Source organism: Procambarus clarkii, chromosome 15 (assembly GCF_040958095.1).
Source record: "Procambarus clarkii isolate CNS0578487 chromosome 15, FALCON_Pclarkii_2.0, whole genome shotgun sequence".
Taxonomy (NCBI): Eukaryota; Metazoa; Arthropoda; class Malacostraca; order Decapoda; family Cambaridae; genus Procambarus; species Procambarus clarkii.
In genome coordinates, this window is record NC_091164.1 from 20,289,129 (window position 1) to 20,311,317 (window position 22,189).

Below are 22,189 nucleotides of genomic sequence, written 5' to 3' on the forward strand. Positions count from 1 at the left end.
CACCTATGGAGGATTTTATGAATTCTACCACAGTACAATATTGCAAGGTACACCAAGAAATATATGTACTTGCTACTGAGTCGGGCAATAATACTACTCAGCCTACGGCTCAACTCAAACTAATTGATAGGAAGTCTAGAGTTAACACTAGAGGTCTCTTTGATCAAGGATCACAGAAAACCTTCATCACACAACAATTAGTCGAGCAGTTGAAATTAAAACCTGACGAAAGTGTGAGACTGAATATTTCTGGGTTCTTGACTAATAGTGGACCTCGAGAATACCAAGTAGTCAAGGTGTTAGTGAGACTTGGATCTTCCACTAGTCCAATACAAGCGGTAGTAGTAGATAAACTTCCTTCAGACCTGCAGGTCACAGGACTAGCTCGCACTGCGAGATATCTCAAACTTAACTGCATGAGGCTAGCAGATCACAAAATAAATTCTGACTGCCTCACAGATGTTGGTATCCTAATAGGCGCTGACTATTATTACAAATTTATAACAGGATGCACCAGACAACACGGAATGAATTTGTTGTCATCTGCTGGAGGCAAATTGCTTACTGGACCGGTGCTTCCCCCCCCCCCAAAAAAAAAAAAAACAGCATCAACCAACAAACAAACTAGCAATTCAATAGTGGCGTGACTAGGCTTGGAACAGTCACCCCTACATTTCAGAGAAATATCTGAAGATAATGAGTCTGATCCACCTGTTCATCATCTGTGGGATTTAGACACTTAAGGTATTGTTCCTGATAAACCAAGCCCTGATGATACGTGGACTTACCAGCAATATCTGGACTCAGTTGTCTATAAAGACAAACAATACTGGGTGAGACTGCCATGGAAGTTGAATCATCTACAACTTCCAGTTAATTATTTCATGGCAGCCTCTCAATTACAGTCTCAATTAATACGGCTGAAGAAACAGCCAGATAAATTGAACATGTATCATCAATTAATTCAACAACAACTCAATAGTAAATTTATCGAAGTTGTTGATAATGATGACCGAAAAACAGGTCACTATTTACCCAATCACGCTGTGGTGAAAGATTCATTGACCACGCCAATACGTATCGTCTTCAACTGTAGTGCCAAAGTGAAGGCACACAGTGTGTCCTTGAATGAATGTCTCCAAACGGGACCTAGCCTAACACAAAGGCTACATGATGTATTATTACGATTCTGCACTGGTATTTTCACTTATACTGCTGATATCAGTAAAGCTTTCCTTAGAGTAGGCTTACGAGAGGAGGATCGTAATTACACCAAATTTCTCTGGATTAAGGACTAACTGGATCCTGACAGTGATGTCATAACCTATCGGTTTGCCTCTATGCTATTCGGTGCGACTTCTTCACCGTTTCTACTTCAAGCCACATTAGATAAACATTTGAAGAAGTAAAATAGCCCTTATAAAACGGAGATCAGTGACAACTTGTATGTCGATAATTTCCAGGGAACTACTAATGACAAATCCAAATTGGTAGAAATCTACCATGAGGCTAACCGTGAGTTGTTACTAGCCAATATGCCACTACAGTCATGGACCTCAAACAATAAATCATTATGCCTTATGTAGAAAAACTTCTACACAATCTGTGACACCTATGGAGGATTTTATGAATTCTACCACAGTACAATATTGCAAGGTACACCAAGAAATATATGTACTTGCTACTGAGTCGGGCAATAATACTACTCAGCCTACGGCTCAACTCAAACTAATTGATAGGAAGTCTAGAGTTAACACTAGAGGTCTCTTTGATCAAGGATCACAGAAAACCTTCATCACACAACAATTAGTCGAGCAGTTGAAATTAAAACCTGACAAAAGTGTGAGACTGAATATTTCTGGGTTCTTGACTAATAGTGGACCTCGAGAATACCAAGTAGTCAAGGTGTTAGTGAGACTTGGATCTTCCACTAGTCCAATACAAGCGGTAGTAGTAGATAAACTTCCTTCAGACCTGCAGGTCACAGGACTAGCTCGCACTGCGAGATATCTCAAACTTAACTGCATGAGGCTAGCAGATCACAAAATAAATTCTGACTGCCTCACAGATGTTGGTATCCTAATAGGCGCTGACTATTATTACAAATTTATAACAGGATGCACCAGACAACACGGAATGAATTTGTTGTCATCTGCTGGAGGCAAATTGCTTACTGGACCGGTGCTTCCCCCCCCCCCCCAAAAAAAAAAAACAGCGTCAACCAACAAACAAACTAGCAATTCAATAGTGGCGTGACTAGGCTTGGAACAGTCACCCCTACATTTCAGAGAAATATCTGAAGATAATGAGTCTGATCCACCTGTTCATCATCTGTGGGATTTAGACACTTAAGGTATTGTTCCTGATAAACCAAGCCCTGATGATACGTGAACTTACCAGCAATATCTGGACTCAGTTGTCTATAAAGACAAACAATACTGGGTGAGACTGCCATGGAAGTTGAATCATCTACAACTTCCAGTTAATTATTTCATGGCAGCCTCTCAATTACAGTCTCAATTAATATGGCTGAAGAAACAGCCAGATAAATTGAAAATGTATCATCAATTAATTCAACAACAACTCAATAGTAAATTTATCGAAGTTGTTGATAATGATGACCGAAAAACAGGTCACTATTTACCCAATCACGCTGTGGTGAAAGATTCATTGACCACGCCAATACGTATCGTCTTCAACTGTAGTGCCAAAGTGAAGGCACACAGTGTGTCCTTGAATGAATGTCTCCAAACGGGACCTAGCCTAACACAAAGGCTACATGATGTATTATTACGATTCTGCACTGGTATTTTCACTTATACTGCTGATATCAGTAAAGCTTTCCTTAGAGTAGGCTTACGAGAGGAGGATCGTAATTACACCAAATTTCTCTGGATTAAGGACTAACTGGATCCTGACAGTGATGTCATAACCTATCGGTTTGCCTCTATGCTATTCGGTGCGATTTCTTCACCGTTTCTACTTCAAGCCACATTAGATAAACATTTGAAGAAGTAAAATAGCCCTTATAAAACGGAGATCAGTGACAACTTGTATGTCGATAATTTCCAGGGAACTACTAATGACAAATCCAAATTGGTAGAAATCTACCATGAGGCTAACCGTGAGTTGTTACTAGCCAATATGCCACTACAGTCATGGACCTCAAACAATAAATCATTATGCCTTATGTAGAAAAACTTCTACACAATCTGTGACACCTATGGAGGATTTTATGAATTCTACCACAGTACAATATTGCAAGGTACACCAAGAAATATATGTACTTGCTACTGAGTCGGGCAATAATACTACTCAGCCTACGGCTCAACTCAAACTAATTGATAGGAAGTCTAGAGTTAACACTAGAGGCCTCTTTGATCAAGGATCACAGAAAACCTTCATCACACAACAATTAGTCGAGCAGTTGAAATTAAAACCTGACGAAAGTGTGAGACTGAATATTTCTGGGTTCTTGACTAATAGTGGACCTCGAGAATACCAAGTAGTCAAGGTGTTAGTGAGACTTGGATCTTCCACTAGTCCAATACAAGCGGTAGTAGTAGATAAACTTCCTTCAGACCTGCAGGTCACAGGACTAGCTCGCACTGCGAGATATCTCAAACTTAACTGCATGAGGCTAGCAGATCACAAAATAAATTCTGACTGCCTCACAGATGTTGGTATCCTAATAGGCGCTGACTATTATTACAAATTTATAACAGGATGCACCAGACAACACGGAATGAATTTGTTGTCATCTGCTGGAGGCAAATTGCTTACTGGACCGGTGCTTCCCCCCCCCCCAAAAAAAAAAAAAACAGCATCAACCAACAAACAAACTAGCAATTCAATAGTGGCGTGACTAGGCTTGGAACAGTCACCCCTACATTTCAGAGAAATATCTGAAGATAATGAGTCTGATCCACCTGTTCATCATCTGTGGGATTTAGACACTTAAGGTATTGTTCCTGATAAACCAAGCCCTGATGATACGTGGACTTACCAGCAATATCTGGACTCAGTTGTCTATAAAGACAAACAATACTGGGTGAGACTGCCATGGAAGTTGAATCATCTACAACTTCCAGTTAATTATTTCATGGCAGCCTCTCAATTACAGTCTCAATTAATACGGCTGAAGAAACAGCCAGATAAATTGAACATGTATCATCAATTAATTCAACAACAACTCAATAGTAAATTTATCGAAGTTGTTGATAATGATGACCGAAAAACAGGTCACTATTTACCCAATCACGCTGTGGTGAAAGATTCATTGACCACGCCAATACGTATCGTCTTCAACTGTAGTGCCAAAGTGAAGGCACACAGTGTGTCCTTGAATGAATGTCTCCAAACGGGACCTAGCCTAACACAAAGGCTACATGATGTATTATTACGATTCTGCACTGGTATTTTCACTTATACTGCTGATATCAGTAAAGCTTTCCTTAGAGTAGGCTTACGAGAGGAGGATCGTAATTACACCAAATTTCTCTGGATTAAGGACTAACTGGATCCTGACAGTGATGTCATAACCTATCGGTTTGCCTCTATGCTATTCGGTGCGATTTCTTCACCGTTTCTACTTCAAGCCACATTAGATAAACATTTGAAGAAGTAAAATAGCCCTTATAAAACGGAGATCAGTGACAACTTGTATGTCGATAATTTCCAGGGAACTACTAATGACAAATCCAAATTGGTAGAAATCTACCATGAGGCTAACCGTGAGTTGTTACTAGCCAATATGCCACTACAGTCATGGACCTCAAACAATAAATCATTATGCCTTATGTAGAAAAACTTCTACACAATCTGTGACACCTATGGAGGATTTTATGAATTCTACCACAGTACAATATTGCAAGGTACACCAAGAAATATATGTACTTGCTACTGAGTCGGGCAATAATACTACTCAGCCTACGGCTCAACTCAAACTAATTGATAGGAAGTCTAGAGTTAACACTAGAGGCCTCTTTGATCAAGGATCACAGAAAACCTTCATCACACAACAATTAGTCGAGCAGTTGAAATTAAAACCTGACGAAAGTGTGAGACTGAATATTTCTGGGTTCTTGACTAATAGTGGACCTCGAGAATACCAAGTAGTCAAGGTGTTAGTGAGACTTGGATCTTCCACTAGTCCAATACAAGCGGTAGTAGTAGATAAACTTCCTTCAGACCTGCATTTCACAGGACTAGCTCGCACTGCGAGATATCTCAAACTTAACTGCATGAGGCTAGCAGATCACAAATTAAATTCTGACTGCCTCACAGATGTTGGTATCCTAATAGGCGCTGACTATTATTACAAATTTATAACAGGATGCACCAGACAACACGGAATGAATTTGTTGTCATCTGCTGGAGGCAAATTGCTTACTGGACCGGTGCTTCCCCCCCCCCCCAAAAAAAAAAAAAAACAGCGTCAACCAACAAACAAACTAGCAATTCAATAGTGGCGTGACTAGGCTTGGAACAGTCACCCCTACATTTCAGAGAAATATCTGAAGATAATGAGTCTGATCCACCTGTTCATCATCTGTGGGATTTAGACACTTAAGGTATTGTTCCTGATAAACCAAGCCCTGATGATACGTGGACTTACCAGCAATATCTGGACTCAGTTGTCTATAAAGACAAACAATACTGGGTGAGACTGCCATGGAAGTTGAATCATCTACAACTTCCAGTTAATTATTTCATGGCAGCCTCTCAATTACAGTCTCAATTAATACGGCTGAAGAAACAGCCAGATAAATTGAACATGTATCATCAATTAATTCAACAACAACTCAATAGTAAATTTATCGAAGTTGTTGATAATGATGACCGAAAAACAGGTCACTATTTACCCAATCACGCTGTGGTGAAAGATTCATTGACCACGCCAATACGTATCGTCTTCAACTGTAGTGCCAAAGTGAAGGCACACAGTGTGTCCTTGAATGAATGTCTCCAAACGGGACCTAGCCTAACACAAAGGCTACATGATGTATTATTACGATTCTGCACTGGTATTTTCACTTATACTGCTGATATCAGTAAAGCTTTCCTTAGAGTAGGCTTACGAGAGGAGGATCGTAATTACACCAAATTTCTCTGGATTAAGGACTAACTGGATCCTGACAGTGATGTCATAACCTATCGGTTTGCCTCTATGCTATTCGGTGCGATTTCTTCACCGTTTCTACTTCAAGCCACATTAGATAAACATTTGAAGAAGTAAAATAGCCCTTATAAAACGGAGATCAGTGACAACTTGTATGTCGATAATTTCCAGGGAACTACTAATGACAAATCCAAATTGGTAGAAATCTACCATGAGGCTAACCGTGAGTTGTTACTAGCCAATATGCCACTACAGTCATGGACCTCAAACAATAAATTATTAAACCAGATAATCAAGAGAGAATTTCCGGGTTATCAGGTGCCTAATCAATTCAAAGTTCTGGGCGTGGAATGGAATACAGGTACTGACGAGATGAATGTCAAGTCAGTCCAAACCAATAATTCAACCCTTACCATGAGAAAATTACTTTCGTATGTCAGTCAACCATTTGACCCTTTAGACTTACTTAGTCCTATATTTATAAGGGGCAAACTCCTCATGCAGGAATGCTGGCAGAAACATATGGGATGGGATGATCCGTTGCCAATTGAGTTGCAAGATAAATGGCAAATACTCGCAATGGATTTCAATCAATTAGGTGTTTTGAAATTTCCTCGTTATGCTTCAGGACAAAACTTGCCCACAAATTTGCACGTTTTTTGCGATGCCTCTGGCAAAGTGTATGGCGCTGCAGCCTACTTAGTCAATAGTGCACAATCATTTTTACTCACATCTAAAGCAAGAGTTGCTCCAATCAAGAAGAGATCTTTACCTCAAATGGAGTTAATTGCATTGCTGGTGGGAGTAAGATTGGCTCATTGCCTGACCAAGACACTCAATAATATCCACTTTACTGAAATCGTAGTGTAGCCAGACAATGAGGCAGTCTTACAATGGGTAAGAAATAACAACAATAAAACTCCCTACGTTAGTAATCGTGTTAGGGAAATTCATGAATTATCTGCTGGATATAAATTTATACATGTCCCCACTAAGGACAATCCTGCAGATTACTAATCAAGAGGGTTAACCTTAAAACAGCTAATCAAGTCTTCGATGTAGTTTAATGGACCTTCATGGCTTGTTAGTGGTCAGTGGCCCAAACAGAAACCACAAGTCATAGTGACCAGTATCACTACTCTCATAAAAGACCCAAAACCTCGTCGAATCTCTGCTATTAATCCTCACAATTATTCCAACTTGAGCAAGTTATTAAGAGTGACAGCACATGTGTTTGACTTTCTTGCCAAGATAGGAATCAGGCATAAGTTTCCCAATCCTATCCTCTACTTGATCAAACGTGCACAACAAGAGACGTATGGAAGTGAATATGAAAATATTCCAGATAAATTAACCAAGTCTCTAGGTATCTGGTATGATACCAACACTCATAATATATTAAGGTGTGGAGGACGTCTGCTTCATGCAGAAATTGATTTGGATACAAAGAATCCGATCCTTCTACCACGTCACCACATTATTACAAAACTTCTAGTTTTACACCATCATCAATATGGTACATTGCATGGTGGAGTGTTGGACACTCTCACCGACTTGAGACAGAAATATTGGCTTCCCCAAGGTCGTCAAACTGTCAAATCACTCATCAAGTTCTGTGTAATCTGCAAAAGATATGACGCTCGAGTGTGTCCTTACCCAGGACTCCACCACTCTCTAAGGAGAGAGTAGTCCATCTTCGTCCCTTTGAGACCATTGGTGTCGATTACACAGGAGCCTTGCTTCTCACTGGCACTCCAGATAAGATACCAGTGAAAGCTTATATTTGCCTGTTCACGTGTGCAACCGCACGAGGCGTACATCTAGAAGTGACTTCTAACATGAGTGCCGAAGCCTTCATCCAAGCTTTTGGTAGATTTGCAGCTCGCAGATCCTGTCCTAAACTAATGATATTCGATAATGGTTCAAATTTTGTGGCAGGAGAAGCCTGCTTACGAGAGATATGGAGTCATCCAGAAGTGCAGTCTGTCATGCAGAGACGACAATGCCACGGGAAATTTATAGCTCCCAGAGCCCCCTGGCAAGGTGGGTTCTATGAACGTATGATAGGGACTGTCAAGAAATGTTTAAGGAAGACCTTATATAGACAGAAAATTAGTTTCTCTGAACTCCAAACACTCGTCGTGGAAATTGAGGCGCAAGTCAACAATCGCCCATTAACTTACCTATCAGATGACTTCTCACAGAGAGAACCCCTGAGTCCCTCACATTTAATTCATGGAGGCCTGCTGAGCCCTCTGATACCTTTGACAGAAGAGGATCCCGTTGACCCTTCCCATGTTACTAGGAGTTACTTAGTGGAAAGTTACCAACATCTCTCGAGAGTAATTGAAAGGTCGAATGAGGTGTGGACTCGAGAGTACCTATCAGCTCTACAAGAGTACCACTATGGAGCTTCGAGCCCCAATAATAAAGTTCAACTCAAACCAGGAGACCTAGTGTTGATTGACAGTGATGGACCGAGGTCAGAATGGCCTATAGGGAAAATTGTCTCTATCCACTCAGATCACCAAGGCATCCTGAGAGTAGTACGGGTTTTGTGCCGAGGCACTACTACCATAAAAACATTATAGTTGGTACCTCTCGTATTAGCAGAACGAGAGTGTTTAACAGAACCAACTTCACCTACAGTTTCCGAGGACAACAATTCTGATCCACCGAGCACCCGCCCACCTAAAGCAGCTGCTTAACAATGTAAACGGAAACTACAAGCCTATTATAGCTCTGACTAGGAGCAAATAATTTACCATCCAATTTGAGTAATCATGATGATGCTGTGTTGTGATGTCATGTAACAAATCAGTTACAAGTCACAATGACCCAAGACATTCACCTCACAATGGATTCTCAGTTACCTTAAATTGTATGATTTAATCATTAATTTGTTTGTGTAGGCTATCAACTATAACATTATTCCGTCTAGAGCTTCTATGAGTTTACAAATCTTTAATACTTAGTAACATAACCGTTACACGTCATCGCGACACCAGTCATTGAGCGTACTGGGAGTAGATTACTTCTGGTATTAACCCCCCATTTTGTGAAGGACGGAAAGTTTATTCTCGAACATTAATATATTATACAGCCCATTGAAGTTTAAAGACTAATCTTTAATAGTTTCTTATCCATAGGCACTGGTGTTTCAGTCCTTATCATTTAACTTTATCTGTTTCCCTTTTCAGTCAAAATAGGGTGGTCCTTCGATTAATTTAAATTAATCTCTTAATTAAATATCAATCAATTAATAGAGAGTAAGCTTTCTTCCCAACACTCTGCTTGGTCAGTGCCGCCAAGAAACTCAGCAAGTTCAGTACCATCAACATACTAAGCATGGTCAGCACTGTCAACACCCTCAGCTTGGTCAGCACCATTAACAACCTTTGAATGGTCAACACCGTCAACACCCACTGCATAGTCAGCACCGTCAGCACCCTCTTCATAGTCAGCACCATCAACACCCTCTGCATAGTCAGCACCATCAACATTCTCAACATGGTCAGCTCCATCAACACCATCAGAATGGTCTGCACCGTCAGCACTCTATGCTTTCTCAACACCATCAACACCCTCTGCATGGTTAGCACCGTCAACACCCTCTGCGTAGTCAGCACCATCAACACACTAAACATGGTCAGCACCATCATCATGGTCTGCACCGACCAACCCGTTCTCGCAAATTTAATAAGTCAATATTGACTTATTAAATATGTGCATAGGTGACATACTTAACATAATAGATACCCTTAAAAAGATTCATAGAAAACACCGACCTTACCTAACCTTGTTAGTATCTTAAGATAAGCATCTTATTGCTTCGTAATTACAATTATTACCTAACCTATAATAGGTATAGGTTAAGTAATAATTGTAATTACGAAGCAATAAGATGCTTATCTTAAGATACTAACAAGGTTAAGTAAGGTCGGTGTTTTCATTGAATCTTTTTAGTGGTATCTATTATGTTTAGAATATCACCTAAGCACGTAGTTAATAAGTCAATATTGACTTTACGAATTTGCGAGAACGGGTTGCACCGACAGCACCCTCAGCATTGTCAGCATCGTCAACACCCTCTGCATGGTCAGAACTGTCAATGCCATCAGTATGGTCAGCACCATCAACACCCTCTACATTGTCAGCACCCTAAACCCCCTTGCGTGGTCAGCACCATCAACAAACTCAGCATAGAAAACAATTTCTCACCATACACTGAATCTTACATGGCATTAAGCATTCAAGCACGCCCCTCATATAATAATGTTTCCATATGATGCTCTGTTCTGTTCCTAAAGGCACACTAACGATGTATATACCTCGGTCCTCCAAAATATCAGGAAATGTACTTCTTCCCTTCTCCCAGTCTGCTGCACAACGACGTCCTGCTCCAACATCAGTGACGGTCATCCGTTGGTTGCACAAAGAAACTTATAGCTCCCCTTCACTGCTTGAAGTTCAACTCCTTACTATGGGGCTCAGCTCTTCCTCAGAGTTCAGCATTTAATTCTTCTCCACCGTCGAATTTCCTTCATTAACTTCTTACCACCCAAACCTGCCATTCCATTATCATGCCGATAAAAAAAATCCTAACAAAACATAAGTAATAAACCAATATCTCACCATTAAATCTCGCCCTCCAACGCCGCACCGCGCCGTCCAACTGTGGTGGGTATTCCCCCATCCTGGATGAGTCCCAGCTGGAAACATGTCTTAACACCCGTCTGGGAGCTTCCGTCCGGCCAACGACCTTGGGGGGGGGGGGGGGCTCTGTTCCCCAGTCGCCCCTTGGCCTCTATCAAGGGAGGATGTGTCACTCCTCCCTCTATCATGTTCACTTAACTCTAACTGCTTATTTTAGCTCACTGGCTCAATAAAATCTCTACTCAATATACACATATGTTCACTATGATTGCTGGGCACACAATCAAACACTGTTTGCTAATCTAACAACTGATTAGTACTAGCTTACCACAGAAATCTATGGCATGGGGGCACTCACCCAGGTCGCCCACAATAATAGCTTCAGGACTGCTTCACAAGGCTTCTTCCAGTCCTGACTTGAGTACACAGAGTCGCCCGGCAGGCCTCACACAGAAACTTCTGCTTACTTCCTTCCTCTTGAAGGAGCATACAATTAGAGTTCCCACACAGGCGCGACCAAGCACTCGCTTCCAGGTCTCCTCTAATATATTAAAATCACTGAGAAATGCCGTGCGACGTCCCCCAACAGCTTCCTCACACTTGAAAACAAGTAGCCTTCGCTTCACTACTAACACAGGGCGTCGGTGGCTATGTAGATAGCACGCTGTACACGTAATCCTGTGGCTCGGGTTCAATTCCCAGCGCCGGCAAGAAACAATAGGCAGAGCTTCTTTCACCCTGTTGCCTCTGTTACCTAGCAGTAAATAGGTACCTGGGAGTTAGACAGCTGCAATAGGCTTCTTTGTGTGTGTGTGTGTGTATGTGTGTGTGTGTGTGTGTGTGTGTGTGTGTGTGTGTGTGTGTGTGTGTGTGTGAACAAAAAAGTTAAAATTTAGTAACAGTTGATTGATTGACAGTTGAGAGATGGGCCGAAAGAGCAGAGCACAACCCCCGGAAATACAACTAGGTGAATACAACCAGAGGAATATAGGGGCACTATATTCTTACTCCTTCCAGATCAACAAAGTATAAATATCTCTGACGACTTTACTCAAGTAAAGTCATGACGTTCTGCTAGCATCACGTCACGTCAACAAAATATCGACATTTCATTCCATGTCACTTTTATTAGACGCTCATCCTTCGCTTGTATTCTTAAATTACTCACTGACGTTTATTATATAGTAGCAGTACCCCGCCACGCATTACTGTGGCTCAGCAATGCATATGCCTTGATGAGCCACAGCAACCTTCCCTGTCCCCCAGTCCTCCACACCATTCCCTCCTCACCCGTCTCCTCGGCCTCCCAACCATTCCCCTCTTCACCGTCCTCTCGTCTTCCCCACTCCACCGTCCCCTCTTCGTTCCCACCATGCTCCACTCCCCTGTCCCTTTGTCCTCCCCACCATTCTCCTTTTCCCCATCCCCTCATCCCCACCATCCCAAACTCCCCCGTCCCCTCGTCCTTCCCCACCATTAACCCCTCCCTTGTCCCCTCATCCTCCCCACCATCTCTCACTTCCGTCCCCTCGTCATCACCACCATTCCCCATTCCCTCGTCCGGTGCCTTCCCAAATGGTCGGATGTTCCCATCAGAAAATTGGGAATATCAAGTGATCTGATATTCCCATCACTGAAATATAAGAAAAACAGTTAAAAATGAAATGAAAATATGAGAAAAATAACAAAATAAACTATTCTCACAAAATGAACGGTCTGGTAAACAACACAGCTCAATTCCAACGCAATTCACACCAAATAGTTAAATCAAAATGAAAATAAATCAAAATCTAGGAAAATTCAATTTATCAATGCAATCAGAAACATTGAAATGAAATTGTAACATATCTAGTATAGCATGTGTGTTGCTCTTACATACAACAGATGGCGCTGTTGGTCAAGAGACCCATAGTTTTACCTATCACAGGTGTGGCATCTATACTTATACTTATGAAATGAACGGAGTGGTAAACAACACAGCTCAATTCCAACACAATGTCACACAAAATAATTCACTAAAAAATAAAATAAATCGAAATCTATGAAAATAAAACAAATCAATGCAATCGGAAACATTGAAATGGAATTCGTAACATATTTAGTATAGCATCAATGTTGCTATTATGTGCAACAGATGGCGCCGTTTTTCAAAAACGCATGTTTTTACCTGTCACAGGGGTGGCATCTATATAGTAGGTATATAAAAAGACGCGCCTATTCGAATGCAACGCTGCGTCAAAATTTCAAGGCAATCGGTAAAGTGGTTTCGAAGATTTCCTTCACTTGAAAAACACATGAAAAACACAGTTTTTCAGAAAAAGCATGTTTTTTATTTACCATCACAGACGTAACATCAATATAGTATGTATATAAAAACCTGCTCGGATGCGAATGGAAGTTGTGTGAAAATTTTAAAGCAATTGGTGAAGTTCTTTCGCAGATTAGCGATTTTGAACAAACTAACATTTCCATTTTTATTTATATAGATTGTCTTCCTCTGACTTCTTAATCTCCAGTCCGGAAAACAGAGTAACTCTCACTGGCTAGACCTGTTCCAACAGGCTGCATGGGGTCATAACAATGGTCAGCACAGCCAACACCCTCAGAATGGTCAGCACCATCAACACCCTCAGCAGGGACAACTCATTCAGCAAGTTCAGCAACATCAACACACTCAACATGGTCAGACTCCTCAACACTCTCAGCATGGTCAGCACCATCAACACACTGAGAATGGTCAGCACCCTCAACACACTGAGCATGGTCAGCACCGTTAACACCCCTCTGCATAGTCAGGCACCATGGACACCCGTGGCATGGTCACAACCGTCAAGGCACTCTGAATGGTCAGCACCGACAACACACTAAACATGATCACAACCGTCAACACACTGAGCATGCTCAGCACCGTCAATACCTTAAGCATGCTCAGCACCGTCAACACCTTAAGCATGGTCTGCACCATCAACACACTTAACACTGTCAGTATCATCATTACACTCAGCATGGTAAAACCATCAACACACTCAGCATGGACTTCTCCATCAATACACACAGCATGGTCACCACCGTCAACACCCTCTGTATGGTCAGCACCATCAACACACTGAGCATGGTCAGCACCGTCAACCCCCTCTGTATGGTCAGCACCGTCAACACACTCAGCATGGCCAGCACCCTCAACACTCTCAGCATGGTCAGTACCATCAACACACTCAGCATGGTCAGCACCGTCAACACACTCAGCATGGTCATCACCGTCAACACGCTCAGCATGGTCAACACCGTGACCATGCTGACTTGGGAAAAAGACTTGGGGGTTGATATCACGCCAGACCTGTCTCCTGGAGCACATATCAAGAGGATAACATCAGCGGCATATGCCAGGCAGGCCAACATACGAACGGCATTCAGAAACTTGTGTAAAGAATCATTCAGAACTTTGTATGCCACATATGTCAGGCCAATCCTGGAGCATGCAGCCCCAGCATGGTGTCCATATCTTGTGAAGGATAAGACTAAACTGGAAAAGGTTCAAAGGTTTGCCACCAGACTAGTACCCGAGCTGAGAGGTATGAGCTACGAGGAGAGACTACGGGAATTAAACCTCACTTCACTGGAAGACAGAAGAGTTAGGGGGGACATGATCACCACATTCAAGATTCTGAAGGGAATTGATAGGGTAGATAAAGACAGTCTATTTAACACAAGGGGAACACGCACATGGGGACACAGGTGGAAACTGAGTGCCCAAATGAGCCACAGAGATATTAGAAAGTACTTTTTTAGTGTCAGAGTGGTTGACAAATGGAATGCATTAGGGGGTGATGTGGTGGAGGCTGCATCCATACACAGTTTCAAGTGTAGATATGACAGAGCCCGATAGGCTCAGGAATCTGTACACCTGTTGATTGACGGTTGAGAGGCGGGACCAAAGAGCCAGAGCTCAACCCCCGCAAACACAACTAGGTGAGAACTAGGTGGTACAGTCAACACCCTCAGCATTGTCAACGCCCTTTTGCATGCTCAGCACCACCAACACACCTAGCATGGTCAGCACCATCAACTCACTTAGCATGGTCAGCACCGTCATCAGCCTCTGCATTGTCAGCAGCATCAACACACTCATCATGATCAGCACTGTGAACACCCTTAGCGTGGTCAGCACCATTAACACACACAGCATGGTCAGCACAGTCAACACCCTCAATATGATTAGCACCATCAATACCCTCAGCATTGTCAACTCACAAAGCATAGAGAGCACCATCAACACACTCAGCATGGTCAGCACCATCAACACCCTCAGCATAGTTAGCACCATCCACACACTCATCATAGTGATCACTGCTATCGAGTGATCTTTATTCTACTTCTAATTGTTTCAATTTTTGTATACTTGCATTTTTTGTTGTGTTTTGCTATATTAATTCTCTAATTACAGCAGATTTTGTATTTATGTAAGCATCTACTTCAATGTCATAGTAAAATCTTGCTCATAAATATAATCTTACCCTGTTATTTAAAAAAAAAATCAATTTAATTGTAATTTGATTTATACATCATTTATTGTAATTAATTATTGAGCTCATTTTGTTTTCAGAAGTTCATACTAATTAAAGGGTCACAAACAAAGCTATATTAAATAATTGAATTTTAAGATTATTTTTACTTTACGATTATTATTTGTCTCATTATTTTTTGCTATATATTACTCTTGTCAGTATACTGATTTTTTCTTCTCTCTTAACCTAACTTCTGTATCCTTCTTGGCTATCTACGGTGATCTTTACTCTACTTCAAATTGTTTCTTTTTTTTGTGTACTTACATTTATTGTTGTGTTTTGCTATAATTACTTTCTATTTACAGCAGATTTAATATTTAACTGTTCCTGTAATTGCTTGTCTAATTGTATCGTGACATTATTGCATCTATATGCATACTGATATTGATCCTGATCGAAATCTTCTGTCTCATATCCACACATATTAGCACATTGATCATCATTATTGCAGGTATTACACAGCAAATCTTGCAAAAAACTAATTCCTAAATAGCACCTGCTTATCAGTTTACAACAAAAATGTTAGATCACTTGGTAAACATTTTGATGATATAAATGCACTACTCACAGCACTAGGTACTAAATTATCATTCACCATTTTAACAGAAACTTGGCTAAGTAAAAACTATACCCAACTCTACAACTTAGCTGGTTATAAAGCCAATCATAACTGAAGGCCTGATAAAAAAAAAGGAGGTGGCACAACAATATATTACAAAGATGCCTTCATCTGCAATAGTGTCATTAGTGATAGAGACGACTATTGTGAATATTTCTTTGCCAAGTTCTCCAGTAAATCCCTTAAATCCTCCATGACTATCGGTGACATCTATAGCTTTTCTAATACCAACATAGCTTCATTCTCAGACAACGTAAGGAATCTTATCATAAATAACAATCTCAACAAAAATCAATCTAGGAGGTGATTTCAATATTGACCTGGGTCTTCAAAATAACCCTCCAGTTGACTATTTCCGTAACAGTATGCACTCCTGTATGCTAAGCCTCACAATCACCAAGCCCACCCGAGTCACTCAAACATCTGCCACTACCTTGGATCACTTATGGACTAATATAACAGCTCCCCTTACATCTGGGGTAATCTATGACAGAACAACTGACCACTATCCTACCATCCTCATAGCAAACATGGACACAATACCACCAGAAAGCAAGAAACTCTCATTCAGGCTACACAGTGAATCAGCTTTAGGTAATCTCTCTCTAATGCACTTCACAATATTAACTGGGAATCTGAATTCAATAATACACAGGATATAAACTCACTAACTAATCTCTTTCTCTCCAAAACTCTAAGCCTCTACAACACTCACTGTCCCCTCCTTACCAAAGAAGTAACTGGCAAAAGAATAAACAATCCGTGACTCACAAGTGGCAATACTCAAATCAATCAACAAAAAACATGAATATGAAAAGAAATTCAGGATTGGTCTAGTTATAAATGAAGTAGGTAAAAGATACTCATGTGTGCTTACCAGTATCATAAGAAAAGCAAAACTTTCATATTATGTGACTAGATTCAATGAAGCAAAAGGCAACATGAAAAGCACATGGACTATCATCTCTAATAGCCTAGGAACTAAACAACACTCCCACAACCAGATAACACTCTCTAAGGATGGCTTTACACCATCAACTGATTTAGAAATAGCAAATGAATTTAATAGCTTCTTTTCATCGGTTAGTGCTAACCTTGCCAGTAAAATCCCACAGACTCAGACACATATCAACACATATCTCTCAGGCAGCTATCCAAACTCTCTTCTCCTTTCCCTAGTCAGCCCGACAGATGTTGTGTCCATCATACACTCACTAAAAACCAAAGCTGGGAACATCAGTGAAATCCCATCCATTGTATACAAGAGAGCCTCCCATGTCCTTGCGCCACCTATAGCTCTGCTGTTCAACAAATCCCTTGAGTGTCATACCTTCCCTGATATCCTTAAAAAAGCTAGAGTAACGTCAGTTCATAAAGGAGGTAATCCGTCTGACATAAACAATTATAGACCAATATCAAACCTACCCATCTTGAGGTTATCTTGAGATGATTTCGGGGCTTTAGTGTCCCCGCGGCCCGGTCCTCGACCAGGCCTCCACCCCCAGGAAGCAGCCCGTGACAGCTGACTAACACCCAGGTACTTATTTTACTGCTAGGTAACAGGGGCATAGGGTGAAAGAAATTCTGCCCATTGTTTCTCTCCGGCGCCCGGGATCGAACCCGGGACCACAGGATCACAAGCCCAGTGTGCTGTCCACTCGGCCGACCGGCTCCCTAATACCCATACTATCAAAAATATTTTTAAAAATTATCTACAAACAGCTCTACTCCTACCAGGTAAAATTCGACATTCTTAGACCCTGTCAGTTTGGCTTCCACTCCCAAAAGAGTACCAACGATGCAATTATTAGTCTCCTTGATATAATTTACTCAGCCCTTCACAAAAATGAGTTTCCGATTGGACTCTTCATTGACCTGAGAAAGGCCTTTGATACTGTTAATCACAATTACCTCTTAAGTAAACTCCATCATTATGGAATTCGAGGCCATGCACTGGACTATATCCAATCCTATCTTAGTGATAGACGCCAATGTGTAGCCATCAATAATATAACCTCTCCCACTCTACCAATAACCGTTGGAGTGCCACAGGGCAGCATCTTGGGACCTCTCCTATTTCTTATATACATCAATGATCTGCCTAATGTCTCTAACATTCTGAAACCTATATTGTTTGCTGATGATACTACCCTCATCTACTCTAACCCCAACCCACATACACTAAATAATGTTGTTAATAATAAACTAAAAAAAGTCCACTTATGGATGTCAACCAACAAACTAACACGTAACATGGAAAAGACCTACTTCATCCTATTTGGAAGTAAATCTACAAATGCAATACAGCTTCAGATAGACAATGTAAACATTACCAATAAAAATGATGGAAAGTTTCTTGGCCTATTCCTAGACAAGAGACTCAACTTCAGTACCCACATACAACACATAACTAAGAAAGTCTCTAAAACAGTTGGTATACTCTCCAAAATCAGATATTATGTACCTAACTCTGCTCTCATCTCTCTATATTATGCACTAATCTATCCCTATCTTAATTATGGTATCTGTGCATGGGGTTCAACCACTGCAAACCACCTCAAGTGCATCATCACCAAGCAAATATCTGCTATCAGAATAATACATATAGCAGAAAAAATTCTGCTTTCAGACAACACTCAGCCCCCTTGTTTAACTCCCTAAACATGCTAAACATAATCTCACTCCACAAATTCTCTTGTGTCAACTGCATTTACAAAACCCTGTTCTTAAATGCAAATCCTGCTCTGAAACTCTCCCTGGACAGATGTAATAGGACCCATTATCACCACACCAGAAATAAATATCTCTTTGATATCCCCAGAGTCAAACTTAATCTGTGTAAACACTCAATGCAAATAAAGGGACCCAGTCTATGGAACTCATTACCTAATGACTTGAAAAGCTGTCCAACTTTTGCATCCTTCAAAAACAAAACTAAAAAGTACCTAATTTCATCTTCATAGTTTTTTACCTTGTTGCTTTAAAATTGCACTGTATCTATTGCTACCCAATCTCCCAATCTCCCAATCTTTATGTACCCAATCCGAACATCTTTACCATTGTAATCATTGCTGTCTTTTTATATGTGCTATCAATCTGCTGTATGGTGCCTATTAATCTTGTTTTAATTACCAATCAAGCTGTCAATGTAATCAATCAGAGCTTTAATATACCAATGTGCTTTAATATACTTACTAATCTCTCCCATCTCATTTTTTCTTGCAATGTATCTGTTATCATTTTATTAATTCTGCTAGAATTTACCTACTTAAAATTATCTGTTAGATTAAGGACCTGCCTGAAACGCTGCGCATACTAGTGGCTTTACAAGATTGTAAATACTATGTTATGTAGTCTCACAAACCCAATATACCTTCATGTATTTAAATAAATAAATAAATAAATAAATAAATAAATAAATAAATAAATAAATAAATAAATAAATAAATAAATAAATAAATAAATAGTCAGCACTATCAAAACACTCAGCATGGTCAGCACCATCACCACACTCAGCATGGTCAATACCTTCAACACCCTAAGAATGGTCAGCACGGTTAACACCCTCTGAATGGTCAGCACCGTTAACACCCTCTGAATGGTCAGCACCGTTAACACCCTCTGAATGGTCAGCACCGTTAACACCCTCTGAATGGTCAGCACCGTTAACACTCTCTGAATGGTCAGCACCGTTAACACTCTCTGAATGGTCAGCACCGTTAACACCCTCTGAATGGTCAGCACCGTTAACACTCTCTGAATGGTCAGCACCGTTAACACCCTCTGAATGGTCAGCACCGTTAACACTCTCTGAATGGTCAGCACCGTTAACACTCTCTGAATGGTCAGCACCGTTAACACTCTCTGAATGGTCAGCACCGTTAACACCCTCTGAATGGTCAGCACCGTTAACACTCTCTGAATGGTCAGCACCGTTAACACCCTCTGAATGGTCAGCACCGTTAACACTCTCTGAATGGTCAGCACCGTTAACACTCTCTGAATGGTCAGCACCGTTAACACTCTCTGAATGGTCAGCACCGTTAACACTCTCTGAATGGTCAGCACCGTTAACACTCTCTGAATGGTCAGCATCGTTAACACTCTCTGAATGGTCAGCACCGTTAACACTCTCTGAATAGTCAGCACCGTTAACACCCTCTGAATGGTCAGCACCGTTAACACTCTCTGAATGGTCAGCATCGTTAACACTCTCTGAATGGTCAGCACCGTTAACACTCTCTGAATGGTCAGCATCGTTAACACTCTCTGAATGGTCAGCACCGTTAACACCCTCTGCATGGTTAGGACCATCAAAGATCTCAGCATGGTCAGCACTGTCAACACCCTCAGCATGGTTAGCTTTATCAACATACTCATCATGATCAGCACCGTCAACACACTCAGCATGGTCAGCACCCTCTGCTTGGTAACCGCCCCTCCCATTGCATGGTGTGCACCAAAATACACTCAGTATGTTCAGCACCCTCAACACACTCAGCATTGTCATTACCATCACTACACTCAGCATGGTGAAAACTGTCATCACCCTCGGCATGGTCAGTACAGTTTACACATTCAGCATGGTCAGCACTGGCAGCACCCTCATCATGGTCAGCACCGTCACCACCTTTGCATTGTTAGCCTCGGGGTAGTTAGCACCCTCAGCATGGTCAGCTCCATCAACACCCTCTTTATGGTCACAACCATCAACACCCTATTCATGGTCACTACCGTTAACGCCCTTTTCATTGTCACCACCATCAACACTCTTTTCATGGTCAGCACCGTCAACCTCCCTTGCATGGTCAGCATCATCAACACAATCAGCATTGTTAGCACCTTCAACACACTCAGCATGCTCAGCACTATCATCACCCTCTGCATGGTCAGCACTGCCAACCCCCTTGCATGGTCAGCACCATCAACACACTCAGCATGGTCAGCACCATCAACACACTCAGCATGGTCAGCACCATGAACACCCTCAGCAAGATCAGCATCGTCAATACCTTCTTCATGGTCACTGTTGGAAATTTGCAACGCTTAATTACTAACACCCAGTACTTTAAGAAGCAATTCCTGTACTACGCATTATATATTACTAACACTACTTACCAGTAGTGTAGTGACATTAACATTATTTAGTTAAGGCGTAGTATCGCCCGAATTCTCCCTAGAACCATGGCAGTGTTGTGTCAGCTAGCTTGCCTCGGGGAATAATTTCCACTTATTAATGCATCGAGTAGAATCCAGTTTTATTGGTAAGTTTAATAAGGATAATCGTTTATAAATAAGTTTACTTTTAAGTCACTTTCTTTCCTTATTATGCACCCCCATACCCTTCCCGTGGGCGATGGTGTAAAAGATTACAGAGGCACGTAATCGGTTCAGAAACTGAACCCTTTAATATGTTTAGCTAAGCCAATGACACTCTTTTGACGGTAGTTACACAATTTATAATGTGTTATATATATATATATATATATATATATATATATATATATATATATATATATATATATATATATATATATACCCATACTCCCACCCATATAATATAATTGCCGAACCCATATAATTCATTTGTCCGGTCGTGATGGTCAAGTGGATTAAGGCGTCTTGTACATACCAGTTGCGTTTGCTCCTGGGAGTATGGGTTCGAGTCACTTCTGGGGTGTGAGTTTTCAGTTGCATATTGTCCTGGGGACCATTCAGGCTTGTTCGCATTTGTGTTCCTCACGTGTGCCCCAAAGAATGAGGTGATTTGGTAAAATGCTATGCCCAAGATTACTATCCGAGTGCCGGCGGTGGGGTGGTTCAAATAGCCTCGGCTATCACCTCATTTTGTCCGGTCATGATGGTCAAGTGGATTAAGGCGTCTTGTACATACCAGTTGCGTTTGCTCCTGGGAGTATGGGTTCGAGTCACTTCTGGGGTGTGAGTTTTCAGTTGCATATTGTCCTGGGGACCATTCAGGCTTGTTCGCATATATATATATATATATATATATATATATATATATATATATATATATATATATATATATATATATATATATATATATATATATATATGTCGTACCTAATAGCCAGAACGCACTTCTCTGCCTACTATGCAAGGCCCGATTTGCCTATTAAGCCCAGTTTTCATGAATTAATTGTTTTTCAACTACCTAACCTAACATAACTTTTTCGGCTACCTAACCTAACCTATAAAGATAGGTTA

General features: G+C 41.0%; 1 protein-coding gene across 1 annotated transcript; it reads right to left on the reverse strand.

The window, feature by feature from the left end:
* Positions 1–19,499: 19,499 nt before the first annotated feature.
* On the reverse strand, positions 19,500–20,519 carry LOC123759169 (uncharacterized). Its single transcript, XM_045744044.2, has one exon. It carries the CDS (start codon positions 20,517–20,519, stop codon positions 19,500–19,502), a length of 1,020 nt encoding a protein of 339 aa, XP_045600000.2.
* Between the last annotated feature and the right edge of the window lie 1,670 nt (positions 20,520–22,189).